Source organism: Marmota marmota, unplaced genomic scaffold, assembly GCF_001458135.2.
Source record: "Marmota marmota marmota unplaced genomic scaffold, marMar, whole genome shotgun sequence".
NCBI lineage: Eukaryota > Metazoa > Chordata > Mammalia > Rodentia > Sciuridae > Marmota > Marmota marmota.
In genome coordinates this window covers 13,338,333-13,352,756 of record NW_026000082.1, presented here as the reverse complement: position 1 = coordinate 13,352,756, position 14,424 = coordinate 13,338,333, and the positions used below count along the sequence as shown (strand labels likewise).

The 14,424-nt window shown below is 32.9% G+C and overlaps 1 protein-coding gene across 13 annotated transcripts in view; it reads right to left on the bottom strand.

Annotated features, from left to right (window-relative positions):
- The window catches only part of Tut4 (terminal uridylyl transferase 4), a 115,481-nt gene that overhangs the window by 31,075 nt on the left and 69,982 nt on the right, over positions 1–14,424 (bottom strand). For all 13 annotated transcript variants that reach the window (XM_048815377.1, XM_048815378.1, XM_048815379.1 and 10 more), the window contains 7 exons: positions 11,779–11,929; positions 8,128–8,214; positions 5,915–6,018; positions 3,067–3,124; positions 2,866–2,969; positions 2,358–2,447; positions 374–487 (listed from right to left, as the gene is read on the bottom strand). In XM_048815377.1, the coding sequence (XP_048671334.1) occupies positions 374–487; positions 2,358–2,447; positions 2,866–2,969; positions 3,067–3,124; positions 5,915–6,018; positions 8,128–8,214; positions 11,779–11,929 (708 nt within the window). The remainder of the gene's footprint in view (positions 1–373; positions 488–2,357; positions 2,448–2,865; positions 2,970–3,066; positions 3,125–5,914; positions 6,019–8,127; positions 8,215–11,778; positions 11,930–14,424) is intronic.

Here is a 14,424-nt window from a genome sequence, read left to right as displayed (position 1 = left end):
TTTCATAGTCAAGCATGAGGAAGGAAAACACTTCATAAACAATTTATGAACTTCCATCTGAGAGACCAGAATATATATGAATATATATGAGTTTATGGATGGCTACAAGAACTTCATAATAATCTGCAGCAAGCTAAGACTGTGAAATTTTAAAATGTTGCAAGATATTCAATGGTTCTATTCATTTCATATTCTTTTAGTAGTTTATGTGATCCCATAATAATTTTTCGAAAGCTTCATTGTTAATTATAGCATTAAATTGAAGGAGAAAACAACCATGATGAAATGAGCTGAGTAATAAATCACGTAATTTCTGCTGTGTTTAAATGCATTGTTTGCAAAAAATACCTTTACAGTTTTCTTAAACACCTACCTCTTGTAGAACTGGGATAACAGGTGGCTTTCTCTGCTGCAGAAAGTACAGCACCATAAGGATATATGCATATGAAGATAAACTTCCCCTGGAAGCATCTCCAATGTCACAACGCTAAAATATATATATATAAAGATTGAAAATAAAACTTCAGAGTTTCATTCCATAGAGAAGTATTGATGACTTTGAGACACTGTTTTTAAAACTCACTGAACTAAAAAATGTCCAAAAGTTCTGTTACAAACTGTTATAAAGGGTGTGGGGGAAACCAGCACTTTCATACATTACAGATCAGAGTATAAATCAGGACAAACTTTATGAAGAATAATTTGGCAATATCAATATGATGAAAGTATTTCTTTTGACCTAGCCATTCTAAGAATTTATCTTGCAAAAATGCCCAAAAAAGTATGAAATGACTAAATTCTTTATTGTAGTACAGTTATAATATGAAGTAATTTCCAAGATCTATTAAGAAAAGCAAGATCTATGAATCAAAGCAAAGGGTAGAACAATGTTTTCAGTGTGCTTAGACCTAGAATAAACAGGAGACAGGAAATTCATGTATTTGTAGTGGTATGATATATTTCTGAAAGGATACAGAGGAAATTTTAACACTGGCTGCCTCCAGTAATAAGCAATAGTTGGTTAGGAAATAAGTAGGGAACGTTTTCTACTTTCCACTATAAACACTTTATTTTAAATTTGTTTTTGGGGGTTTGGGGGACAGGGGATTGAACCCAGGGGCACTTAACCCATGAGCCACATCCCCAGCCCTTTTTGTTTATTTATTTATTTGTTTTTAATTTTGAGACAGGATCTTGCTAAGATGCTGAAGGCCTCACTCTGTTGCTGAAGCTGACTTGGAACTTGTGATCCTCCTGACTCAGCCTCCTGAGCTGCTAGAACATAAACACCTTTAGACCTTTTGAATTCTGAACCACATGAGTACATCAGCTATACAAATTTTTTTTTCATTAAAAAAAAAAAAACCACTAAAAGACTACTCAGAAATTTCTCCTACTGAGTGAGAAATTACCTCACAGTTATAAGTTAAAGGAATGATTTCTCTGATGTGAACCACTTGGCTTGATTTCCAAAGCTCCATGTAGCTATAACAAAACCATCATGCTGGAGTTATTATTCTGTGAGGTGATTCTAGAAAAGTAGCTTTATCAAGTCTTATATGTAGTATGTGCCAGCATGCATTTCTTTTCTAACACACTTTTCTGTCCAGAAAGACATGTATAGGAAAATCTAAACAAATATGCTTTCTTATTGAAAAGAGTGAGATTTATGAAATGAAAATCTAACCAAGTCATTTCCAACTAAAATTCTTCCACTAACACATCACAAAATTAACTCTTTACTAAACAGCTACCATAAGTAGGCTGAACTAAAGTATACTGAACTAGGAAAATAGATTCCTGTCTTAATGTAATTTATATATTCAGCAAAATGAAAACAATCCAGTGTTACAACAAGTGTTTCAACAAAACATAAGATTCTATTTGTATTATTTTGTTTTTGTTTTCTTGGTCAGAAAAATTGATCATTAAACCCAAATACCAGATTTTCTAGCCCAGAGATGCTTTAAATATAGAGTTTGCCAATTACCATGCCTAGGATTGAAAATCATTACTATATTACCCCCAACAGGTATAATACATTACAATAAAATAAAAGTAATTATAATAAAATAAAAGATCACTACACTACCCCAACAGGTATAATAAATTCAACACATTTAATATAGAGTATATTTTTTTCAAGGTCAGATACTAATGGGGAGGCAGAGGCAGGAGATCACTTAAGTCCAAGGTTCAAAGCCATCCTGGGCAACACAGTAATGTACCCTATCTTTTTTGGGGGGGGGACTAGATAAATAAAAACTGAGACAATATTTTTACAAGTCTAACATCAGTATGTTTCACTTCATCATGAATATTACAACAAAGTACATCATTAACTTCTTTATAAATACCTTAGCAAACACTTTCATAGTATATCCCAAGTACTGTACTCGAGGATCAATAGCTGCATAAGTAGCTAGCATTCTTGTGTTATGTTGAGCCTGAAAAACAATTCCATATTTGAAAATATTTCTTAAACTCACAAATAAAACACACTTCAAACAGAATATATATAAATGTAAATTTTTTAAATATTTATTTTTTTAGTTGTAGTTGGACACAATACTTTTTTAAAAAATTTATTTATTTTTATGTGGTGCTGAGGATGGAACCCAGGGCCTCACATGAACTAGGTGAGCACTCTACAGCTGAGCCACAACCCCAGCCCTATAAACAAAAATTTTAAAATACCTATTAACAAGTGAAATAAAAACTTACCTTCAATCTGAAGGCAAGAGCAAATTGATAAATACACTCTTTCCTTACAGTGCTCACACTTGAAATTTTTAAGCATATAGGTATAATCAGTAACCTGTAAACAGAAAATTAAAGTATACCTGGCCTGTAAGAGAAACTTACCAATGTATTATACAAACTGATATCGCCTTCTAATCCACTTCGTCTGTGTTCAAATTTTACGATAGGCACTTTGGCAGTAGTTATAGGCAAAATGTTTCTTAAACCTGATTAAAAAAAAAAAAAACTTAAGTAGGTTAAATAATTTTCATAATGCTATGAAGTATTTTCTTTTGTTTTAAAGCAAAGATTTGAACTTTATACCTGGATGTCTCTTAAGAATTTTCGCCAAATTTTCAATTATTTCCTTACAATTTAATTTCTAAAAAAAAAAAACAAAACAAAAAATAAAGTTTAATTCAATTTGGTCTTGTGCAAATTCTAGTATCATACAGGCATTGCATAGTAATATTTTAAAATTTCTAGCCATAATGCATTACATATAACCTTGCTACTCAATGCATATGTGGTTTATAGACCCATAGCATCAGCATAATCTGAGAAAATAAAAGAAATGCAGAATCACAGGCTCCTCCCCCATCTATTGAACCATAATCTGCATTTTAACAAAACCCAAAGGTAATTCAAATGCAGATTTAAGTATGAGAAGCACAAAGATAGGGGTATAATATGGTTTTCAATATGTGACTCAATAACTAAAGATGGGTTTGGTAAGGGCAAAGAAATATATTAAAAACACAGGCTCTAAATTTAGATAAATCTGAATTAAAATTTTGAACTAAGTATTGACTAGCTGTATGGCTTAACCTTAATCCCTCTCAGCATCACATTTTTACTTTATAAAATCAAGATAATCATAAATTTCTGCCTTAAAACAGTTGTTGGGAAGATTACATGAGACATGTTTGTAAAGCATTCAGTAGTAAGCTTGACACAAAACTGAGTACTTGAAAACTCTGAGCTATTTATTATGTCAATATGTTGATAAGAAAAGGAAAGATAATCCTATAAGCAGCACCTATTTTCACAAGGAAATTCTTACTTTTACAAATGTAAATGTACTGCTTTTTAAGAAGAGTGCAGAGTTGATATGGTAATGATAATAAAACTACAAGAAACACAGATGATAACAAGTATTATAAATTAACTGTATTAAATTGAAGGTATGACCATCAATCCCAAGAGTTATTACAAAATAATCCTTGCGTGAAGCAGTAGCCATAGCAGTTTAATTTGGGTATTTTCAAGGGAATCATTAGTTACCAATTCATGCACAATAAACTGGACAAAGGAGGTAATTTTTCTCTTTATTATGCAAAGATATAAATTACGATAGAATTTTTAAGTTTTAATAATGTCTCATCTGGAATAAAATATTTTATTCTTTTTCATTGCTTCAACTTCTGCATGTGAATGGCAGAGTTTACATCATATACAAATCCTTAGTGATTAGAAGTCTGATAATTAAATTTTACATAAAACATATCTATAACTCTTAACTCCTTCCTGGATAAAAATCATTTCCTATCCCCTCAATTATTGCTCTTCAAAATGGAGACAGGAAGCATCTTTTCAAGAGGTGATAAAAAGTGAGTTTAAAAAAAAATTACTTGTTAACATTTCAGTTTCTTTATAGAACAAGATAGATGAAGTTGTCTTGCTGCCGAGTGCTTTACAAACATGTCTTATGTAATCTTCCCAACCACTGTTTTAGGGCAGGAATTTGTGATTATCTTGATTTTATACAGTAGAACTGTGATGCTAAAAGGGGTTAAAGATTAGTCATATAGCTAGTCAAGTAAGTTCAATACTTAGTTAACACCACAATCTACTTCTTAGGCCCAGAAATAAGGATCTACCAGGTATCAACACTATCTTTGCTACAGGCATGACAACGTAATAAACACTTTTTGAAAGGACTATATCAAAAATGCACAAGTACACTACTCTGCTGAATTATTTTATCATGTAACAGAGGCAATACTGACACTCTGTAGATGCCAGAAGCTTGGCCTCACAACTTAATTAGGTTAAATAATCTTGCAAGTAGTTCCTGATTTTGAAACATAAATACCAAAAGCTATGCTGGTAAAAGACATCTACAAGAATCCCTCCTTTTCTAACTGGTACTATAAAGTTATAGGACATTTCTTCCCGCTCAACCCATTCCTTTTTCCACTAGAGCCTGGATAATCTCAATCCTACTACTGGGGAAATCCTACAAAGAAGGAAAGCCTAAGGACCCACTCTCACTGCTGAGACTTCACTGCTCCTGGCATCTGAAGGTGGAACTCAGAAAGCTTTCAATTTCATAAAGTAGTAATTAGGTGCTACAGTACTATTAGTATTATATTTAATCTACATTATGGGTTCAAATAATTACAAAAAGGCAGTGAGATACAACAAAAAGAGCATAAAATCTGGTGTCAGACAGACCTGGATTCAAATCCCAGCTCCAACACTTACTAGCTGTGTGAACTTGGGCAATTCAGTTTATCTTTCAAAGCCTGAGTTTTCTCATCTATAAAATGAGGTAAATAATATCTATCTCGAACATAGGTATAAGAATGAATTGAGATAATATATGTTTAAGTGTTGGATATGAAACAAATGTTAGTTCCCTTTCCAACCCAAAATGAGTTTCTAAAGCTCACTTATAACATAGCTTCCATGGAAAAAATGTAAGTGGCCCCAAAGTACAATTAACTTTTAGAATACAACCCCGTTATAAATTAGATGACTATCTATATTTTCTATTTATAATGATACAAAGTCATTACCTAATGGAAAATAATATAAGACAGAGTAAGCAAAAACAATATTAACAAGCAAACTGAAGCACCAGCTTCTCATTGGTTCTAATGCAAAAATTTTAACTTTATGATACACTGACTTTTTCCAAACTTTCATTACAAAACATCTGTAATTCTCAGTGATATGGCTTTTATATTACAAATGACTGAAATGGTAAATTTACTTAAGATATGAATATCTTCTAAACTGCTAATGATTTTATATTTCAAATGCTGCTATTGATAATACATTTATACAAAGACTGGCATCATGTGTTTTCTCAATATTACATACAAAAATAAAAATATTCATCTTTAGGGAAAAAAATTTTACACCTTTTCCAAACACTAATTCTTACCTCTGCATTTTCATGGCCTTCCAAGGTCATACAAATATCCAGATCACTATCACGAAATCCAAATCCATTTTTAGAAGAGCCAAATAAGCACAATCTTGCCTTTTCTAAGCAAAGGAAAAACAAGTCAAAAGTCTTAGGGAAGAAGAATCTTCTAATATCTACTAATAACCTAACATAAAGTGACCTTGTCCACTTCTATGATTTAAATTACTTACCACTGGAAGACATACTGAGAAATTCTAAAACATCCAAATCTTTTGTTCAAGTTCCCATACCACGTTTCCACTTGCTCTTTCCACTTTTGTAGACCCCATGAATTCAACATGTCTAAACTAAAACATCAACTTCACCCCAAACCTAGTATTATCCCTACAATCCCTATTTTCAGCAAATAGGGATTTGCTGAAATCTGTTCAATTGCCCAAGTCAGAAATATATGTGAGATCCTTAATAACCCTCTCAATCTCCACATGCGCAATCACTGAGACATTTAGCTTCTTCCAACTTAACTATAAATCCATCTACCTTCATTTGTTTTCAACATCACTACCAATAATCAAGACACATATTTGAGAATTTACCTCTTGAAAATAAACCTAATTCTTTCAGGACAATTCAAGTAGATTTATAAATACTATCTTAGTACAATAGGATTAATAAATTCTCCTCCAAAAGTAAATGACTAATTCACTAGATATAAATTATGATAATGTTATTCCTTCACATTTACAATTCTTCAATAATAGCTACAACTGCAAACAAGTTGCAGCTTAACAGGGTTGGACTTTTCTTCCTCTCGATTCTTAAGCAGACTACTCACTTAGGGAACAAATTCTATATTTTCAAAAGAATCCTTCCATCTGATTCTGATGCTCTACTTGAAATACGAATGACAACTGAGAGGCATAAAAGAAGCTACAATTATTAGCAAATAAAAACGTGAGTTTAAAAGAGACTTAGATTTAATTGATATTTTATATATACTAACAACATTTTTAAGCAGAATCAAATAGCAACAAATCATCTTTCAAAATACAAATTTATTTTGATTCTAAATTAACTGTTTATGTACTTCTAAAACATTTGGACACAAAATTCTTGATTCTTCACCCGCATGCTGAAAACCTGCTCTTCCTGCTGTCTTTGCCATTTCATTAAATAGCACCACCCAACTGCTCAGCATAAATCTTGAGATCATCCTTGATTTCCTTCTTTCTTTCATATCTCACCTATGATAAATGCATCAGCAAATCCTGTTGGCTCTACCTTTAAAATATACCCCAGTTTCCAACCACTTCTCATCCTCTCCAAATTCACTATTATTTGTTTCATTTGACTTATTGCATCACTTTCTTAAATGTTTGCTTGCGTTTTCGAATTTTTTTTTTTTTTTTTTGGTGTTTGATACTAGGTATTGAACCCCAGGAGTATTTTACCACAGAGTTAGATGCACAGCATTTTATTTTTATTTAGGGTCTTGCTAAACTGCTAAGGGTGGCCCTGAACTTGCAATCCTCCTGCCTCAGCCTCCTATATAACTGGAATTACGTGCATACACCATCACACCCAGTTTGCTTGCTTCTGCTCTTAAGGCCCTATGTTCTATTCTCTCAGACCATGTGTCATTTAACAGCTAAAAGCCTGGAAGGCCTCCAAAGCCTTTCATTAGGTACTCAAAATAAAAGTCAAAGTCCTACTACTAACGTCCATGAAACAATACCTAGGCTCTGACCTCATCTTTCTATTACAGTCTCCCTCACATTCTCCACTCCAACTATACTGTACTTTTGGTCTTCAACCATGACAGATACAATCTAATCTTGGGTGTTTGTACTCACTGCTCTTTCTCTATACAATATTTTCTCTTTGAATATTCATAGAACTTGCTCCTTCATATTGTTAAGGATTCTACTCAAATGCCACCTTATCAAAGAAACTTACCATAGTAACCCATCACTTCTTTTATCTCCTGCATTTAATACACATACTATTTGCTGATACAATATATTTAGTTTACTATTTAGTTTTATTAGTTGACTGTCTCCCCTCTGAAATACATACTTCATGAAAGCAAGTTTCACCTCTTTTACTAACAATGTGTCCCTAAAAATTAGAACACATAACATTCAATAAACATTTTTTTAAATAAATGAATGAAACCCAAGACCACATGGCCACAGTAACAAAACAATCAATTTTTACATATGACATACCATCATATTCTTTTTGAATAAACTTTTCCAAGCCAATTAAAATTTGCTCCCTGTTGTGTTGTTCAGAGAAAGGTGGTGATAACTCATCTAGGTTTGAAAATGGGGAGGAGAGAGAAATAGAAAAAGTAAGAAAAACAGAATCTGAAAATATCTTCAAGTATTTATCCTAAAAATTATACTTACCAATTATTTGTTAACTCTTCTGACTTTAAACCATAAATGTTACTAGAGAAGGGGCAGTGGAGCAGCAAAAGATAATTTTTAAAAGACCTGTTTACATTTCACACAATTGTTTTCCCTATGAGATACCTACAAATATATAAAATATATTTAATTTTTCAAACGATTTAATGCTGTCTTATTTTTCCCAGACATTCCACTCCCCTTCCATATCCATGCTTGTTTTTCCCTCCTGTATTCATACTGCTATCCTAGGCATCTGGTCCACTCAAATCTAACAATTTCCTTAAATGTCTGGTCAAGACTCAAATCTTCTCTATAAACTACTCTGCCTAACCACAGCCTTAAAGACCTGTCCTTGTTTTGATTCAATTTATTTAGTTCTCCAAATTGCTTGACATAATGTAACACCTGATTTTATATTGTCCTTTGAATTTTCTAGTTATTCCATTTATATCAATCCTATTTTCCAATAGGACTATACATTCCTTAAGAACAAAGTTTTTTTCTTTTTCCTTCTTTCTTTCCCATCTCTACCTCAAGATATCCCCAAAACATAATACAGGAACAATGCAATAATTTATCAAAATTTTGCTATAATGAAATTAAACTAATATTCAGTTTTTAAAAAAAAAACAAATATAGCAACAATAGATATGGGAGAGAGCAGAAGAGATGAAATGGGGTGTGTTTAATATTTTTAGTTGTAGATGAATACAATATCTTTATTTTACTTATTTATTTTTATATGGTGCTGAGGATCAACCCAGTGCCTCACATGTGCTAAGCAAGTGCTCTACCACCTAGCCAGAACCCCAGCCCGTGTGTCTGTGTGTGTGTGTGTGTGTACGCACGTTTTAAGGCAGTGGAACTATTCTATTATTATACTATAATGGTAGATACATGACATAATGAATGCTATAGTCCAAGTGTCTCCCAAAGACCCATATGCTATAGGTCTGGTCCCCAACCCATGGTGCTAACTTGGATTAGTGGAACCGTTAAGAGGTAGGATCTATTGTGATGGGAGTTTTCCAGTCTTTGGGGCATGCACTAAAAGGGCCGATTCTGACCCTATACCCTCCTCTTCTTTTGCATAGCAGTTTTGAGGTAAACAGTTTTGTCATGCCATGTGGTTCCACCATGGAGTGCTATCTCATCAAAGGCCCAAAGTCCAAGGGTTAACCAACCCTAGATTAAAACTTCTAACATTGTAAACCAAAAATAAACCTTTTCTCTTATGAGATGACTTCTCTGTTATTTATTACGGTGAGAGGAAATGACTAACATAATGCATTTGTCAAAACCCATAGAACTTTGCAACACAGAATGATCCTTAAAGTATGCAAATATTTCAAAATCATGGAAAAGGTCAAGGCATTCAGGATGGAATAAAGACTGTGACAAAAGAATCTAACTGTATTATAAATGTACAATACAACTTCATTCAACAGAATGGGGAAAAGGTGGTGCTGAGCCTAAGTAACTTTGAAAATTAGCAGAATCTGTAAAATTAAGGTCAAAGGGAACTACGAGAAGCACTGTATTCTAACTGATGAAGTTTCCCATGGGAATATAAGTGCTTTAACAGTTCTGATGCTGCTTTACAAGTGTACTGAAATGCTACAATTAAACAGGTAGTAGATGGTGGGAACCAGCTTTCTCATTACTGGAATGGGAGTTTACAGATAAGCAAAGAGAAGAGGTTAGAATGAGTCATGTGGTAATGGTTCAAAGTTGGATATTAGTATGGAGTTGTGTTTAGCTTAAACATAGATAAGATGATCACATACAGAAATATTTATAGATAAGTACAAATAAATGAGTTATTTGTTATTTTCTTCCTGTAAGAAGTCCTGAAAGCAAAAACATTCCAGTAGAATCAAGAACACCTAGTGTTCAGATCTCAGATCCTAATACCATTCTCCCATAACAAAGAACCAGGGCTCCTTGGAGAAATTTTAAGACTACGTCAGAAAACATACATGATGATCCTGGAGCATCTTGTAGTAACAGGAAGTAAGGAAGGGCTAAAAAACAAACAAACCACACACTGATGAGGGCACATCAAAGGGATACAGTTGCCAAAAGAGCTCCCAAATTCTAGCCAAAGCTAGAATTCATTTAATAATAAAAATAAATCAGTATTGGATTATATTCCAAGGTATAAAATATCTGTGAGTCCACAGTGAGAGAAAAATAATAAAAATAAATGTTATGAATTGTACCTTAATAAAACTTTTATAGTACCATGATCTAATCATTCCACTCAAATATTAACCCAAGGAAAAAACTAGCGTATGTTTATACCAAAACACATAATCTGAATGTGTATGACAGATTTATTTGTAATAGCCAAAATTTAGAAATAAGCAAAATATTGATTAATAAGCAAGTAGATAAACAAACTGTAACATGTCCATACAATGGAAGATTACTTACTCACCAATAAAAAGAAATTAATCACTGACACACATAACAGCATAAATGAATCTCAAACAATTACTCTGAGTGAAGGAAGTCAAACCTTCCCCCGACAAACGAACACATTCTGTGTAACTGCATTTACACAGAACTCTAGAAAATACAAACTAATCTATAGTTAAGTGATAGAAGCAGTTAAGTGACTGCCAGGCAGTAGGTAGGAACAGGGAAGGGTAAGAGGGAGGAATTACACTGGGGAATTACAATGTCATGTTATGACATCAGAAATCTTATCTTCCCTGAATACAGCAAGCAATGCATAAATGTTTGGTGAATAAAGGTATGCAAGACTCTCCCCAGAATGTCTTTATAAAACATTTCTCTCTAGGCCTTTCTCATACTCTACCAAATAAAAAGCAATTATCCTCCCAAACTGTGCATGTTAGGTTATTATGCATGACCCTCTATATTTGCAAATGAAGAGAAAGGTTCATCTCAAATACCACATCATTAATTCGAATTGTTCTGATACACCTCAGTTAAAATTAATTGGGTGTGCACTGCATTTTTTTAATACTACTATAGCATATAACATTCTAATTCCAATTATGGCAATTTATGTACATGTCTTATACATTCATGTAGGGGCAGCACTGTTCCACAGCACTGAAAGTACAGAAATGTTTTTTATTTAGACTGTCCAATGCAGTAGCCTCTAGCCAAGTGTACCTTCCGAGTGCTTCAGATGTGTCCAGTATAACTGAGGAACTTTTTAACTGATTTAAGGTTGAATAGCCCCACATAGGTGTAGCAAATCCACAGTCTAAGTTTCTTAAAATTAATACATATGAGAGCAATTAAATTCCTTCTGGCATTTACCACATTACCCTGAACATAGTAGGCATTTGGTAAATATCTATACTTAGTCTCTACACTATTCAAAAACCTCTACCCCCCCCCCAAAAAAAAGCAAATTGTCCTTTAATTAGAAAAGTTAACATCCAAGAAAGAATGTAGTCCCAGTAGATACAGTAATAAAATACTTACCAAAACACCTTTTACATACTAAATCAAGTATTTCCCGAAATCGGTTTGTCATTGGTGGTAGAGGTTTTAGATCTATTTTCCTGAAATCCTCTGGGCAATCATTTTTTGAATGACCATCCTTTTTGCAGATGCTGCATACTATCGTTGGCGGCTATACAAAGGTAAGAAAATAATCTAATAAGTGCCTTTTGAGGCACTTCATTGCTTAGCAATCCAAAAATAATCTTTTAGATAATTCAGTTCGGATAAACTGTGCCTTTTGGAGATTTAAAAACAAAACTTAATAAAATGCAATCAACATAAAAAACTATTCTGAGCAACCACTTTTTCCTCCACTAAAATATTTATCAATAACAAATTCACTTGAGGATGTAAGATGAAGAAAATAATAGGAAATACAAAAGGAATGGCTAAGTGAAATAGCTTTGATTAGCTCCCAAAGGGAAATATATGCATTATATTTTTAATTTACCAATATCTAACAAAGTAGTTTATAAATTTTAAACTGCACCTTTCAATTCACTCCAAACATTTTTCCATCTTCAGAATCAATTAATCACAGAACTCTCACTTAGCCAGTTGGTTCAACTACATCTGTGTCCTGATTGCAGGACTAGACTTGAAAAATAAATTAGCTCCATAAATAAAGAAGTATTAAATAGCTACAAGCTGAACTTCAAACCCTGCAGCTCCATTTTAAATATATTCCAGAGGACCACCAGGTGTGGTTAAAACATCAGAATTTATGCCAACTAGTTGAATAAAATTCATGGTTAAGGAAGACCACTACTCTTTTATTGTGACACATCTAGACTCTAAAATTAAGTGTCTTCCTCCAGTGTTAGCCTGGACATTTACATAGCCACAAGGTCTGAGGCAAATTATACACAACAAACTATATACACCTCCACAGGAATAATATATTGTGGGCTAATTAAAAGTACTCCAGGAACCTTTAACTGCTTTCAAAGCATTCATTTTTTTTTAAATGACATATGCAAGGGAAATTCTTTTAAAATTTTACAGATAACTAATAAAAATTAAAATGGGAGAAACAGTACTCCTTATTGAAATAGGTAAATTTTAGGGGAAAAAATATAAAATACAAGAAATACATTGTAGTTATATAATTAAGAGATTATTTTTCACCACATCAATAGACTTAAAAATAAGAACCATATGATCATCTCGATAGATGCGGAAAAAGCATTCGACAAAGTACAGCATCCCTTTATGTTCAAAACTCTAGAAAAACTAGGGATAACAGGAACATACCTCAATATTGTAAAAGCAATCTATGCTNTGTAATGTTTTGAACAACCAACAATAAAAAAAAAAAAGAGAGATTATTTTTCTAAAAATCTTGTCATTTATTTCATTCTTTCAATAGTTCATATGCTCTAAATACTGAAACTGAGATAAAATCCAACAAATATATTCTTATATAGAATGAAGAAATACTGCTTAGAGGAAGGAGGAAATGAGAAGATGTTGGTTAAAGGGTACAAAACTACATTTATTCAAAATAACTAAATTCTGGATATCTGTTACACATAACCTTAGGCCTATGATTAACAATGCTTTACTATATTCTTAAAATTTTGCTAGACAATAGATCTCACATTAAGTTCTCTTTCCACAAAAGGAGGCAGTAGGCTTTTGGAGATGATGGATAGATATGTGGTATTAATAGTGTATACTTAACTTCCAAACATCAAGTTGTATATATTAAACATATATAGCTTTTTAAATATCAATCTTTTAAAAAATATATTTTTATTAGTTGTTGATGGACCTTTATTTTACTTATTTATATGAGGTGCTGAGAATCAAACCCAGGGCCTCACACATGCTAGGCAAGCCTTCTACCACTAAGCCATGACCCCAGCCCCGCAATTTTTTTTTTGACACAATACCTTTATTTTATTTATTCTAATGTGATGCTGAGGACTGAACCTAGTGCCTCATACATGCTAGGCAAGTGCTCTACCACTGAGTTACAACCCCAGCCATCTTATCTCAATAAAACAGACTTTTAAAAAATACTGCTTATGGCTGAGGTTGTGGCTCAGCAGTAGAGCGCTTGCGCAGCATGTATGGGCCCCTGGGTTCAATCCTCAGAACCACATAACAATAAATAGACAAAATAAAGGTATTTGTCCATTTACAACTCGAAAAAAAAATTAAAAAAAAATACTGCTAAGTAATTATGTTAAAAATCTTAAGCTTGTCCATAAATACTGATAAAACAATAAAACATTCTAGTTCTTTTAAATATTCTATTTGGCTTACATGTGCTTTAAATTATCATTTTTCATTCTGGAAGCATATAATGATATTTCAGTTATATGTATTGTACTTAAAGCAATGTGACTTAGCTAAAGTTTTATTAATAAAGTTCTTATTGCTTATTTTCTACTACAGGGTCATTGTTGATTTTGTTCATTTGTTTGTTTTGCAATACTGGGGACTAGAAGTAGGGGCACTCTACCACTGAGTTATATCATTTCCCTTTCTTATTTTTTATTTTCAGACAGGATCTCAATAAATTATCCAGGTTGACCACAAACTCGCGCTGCTTCTGCCTCAGCCTCCCAAGTAGCTGGAATTATAGGCATGACCACACCAAGCCTAGTTCACTTGAGT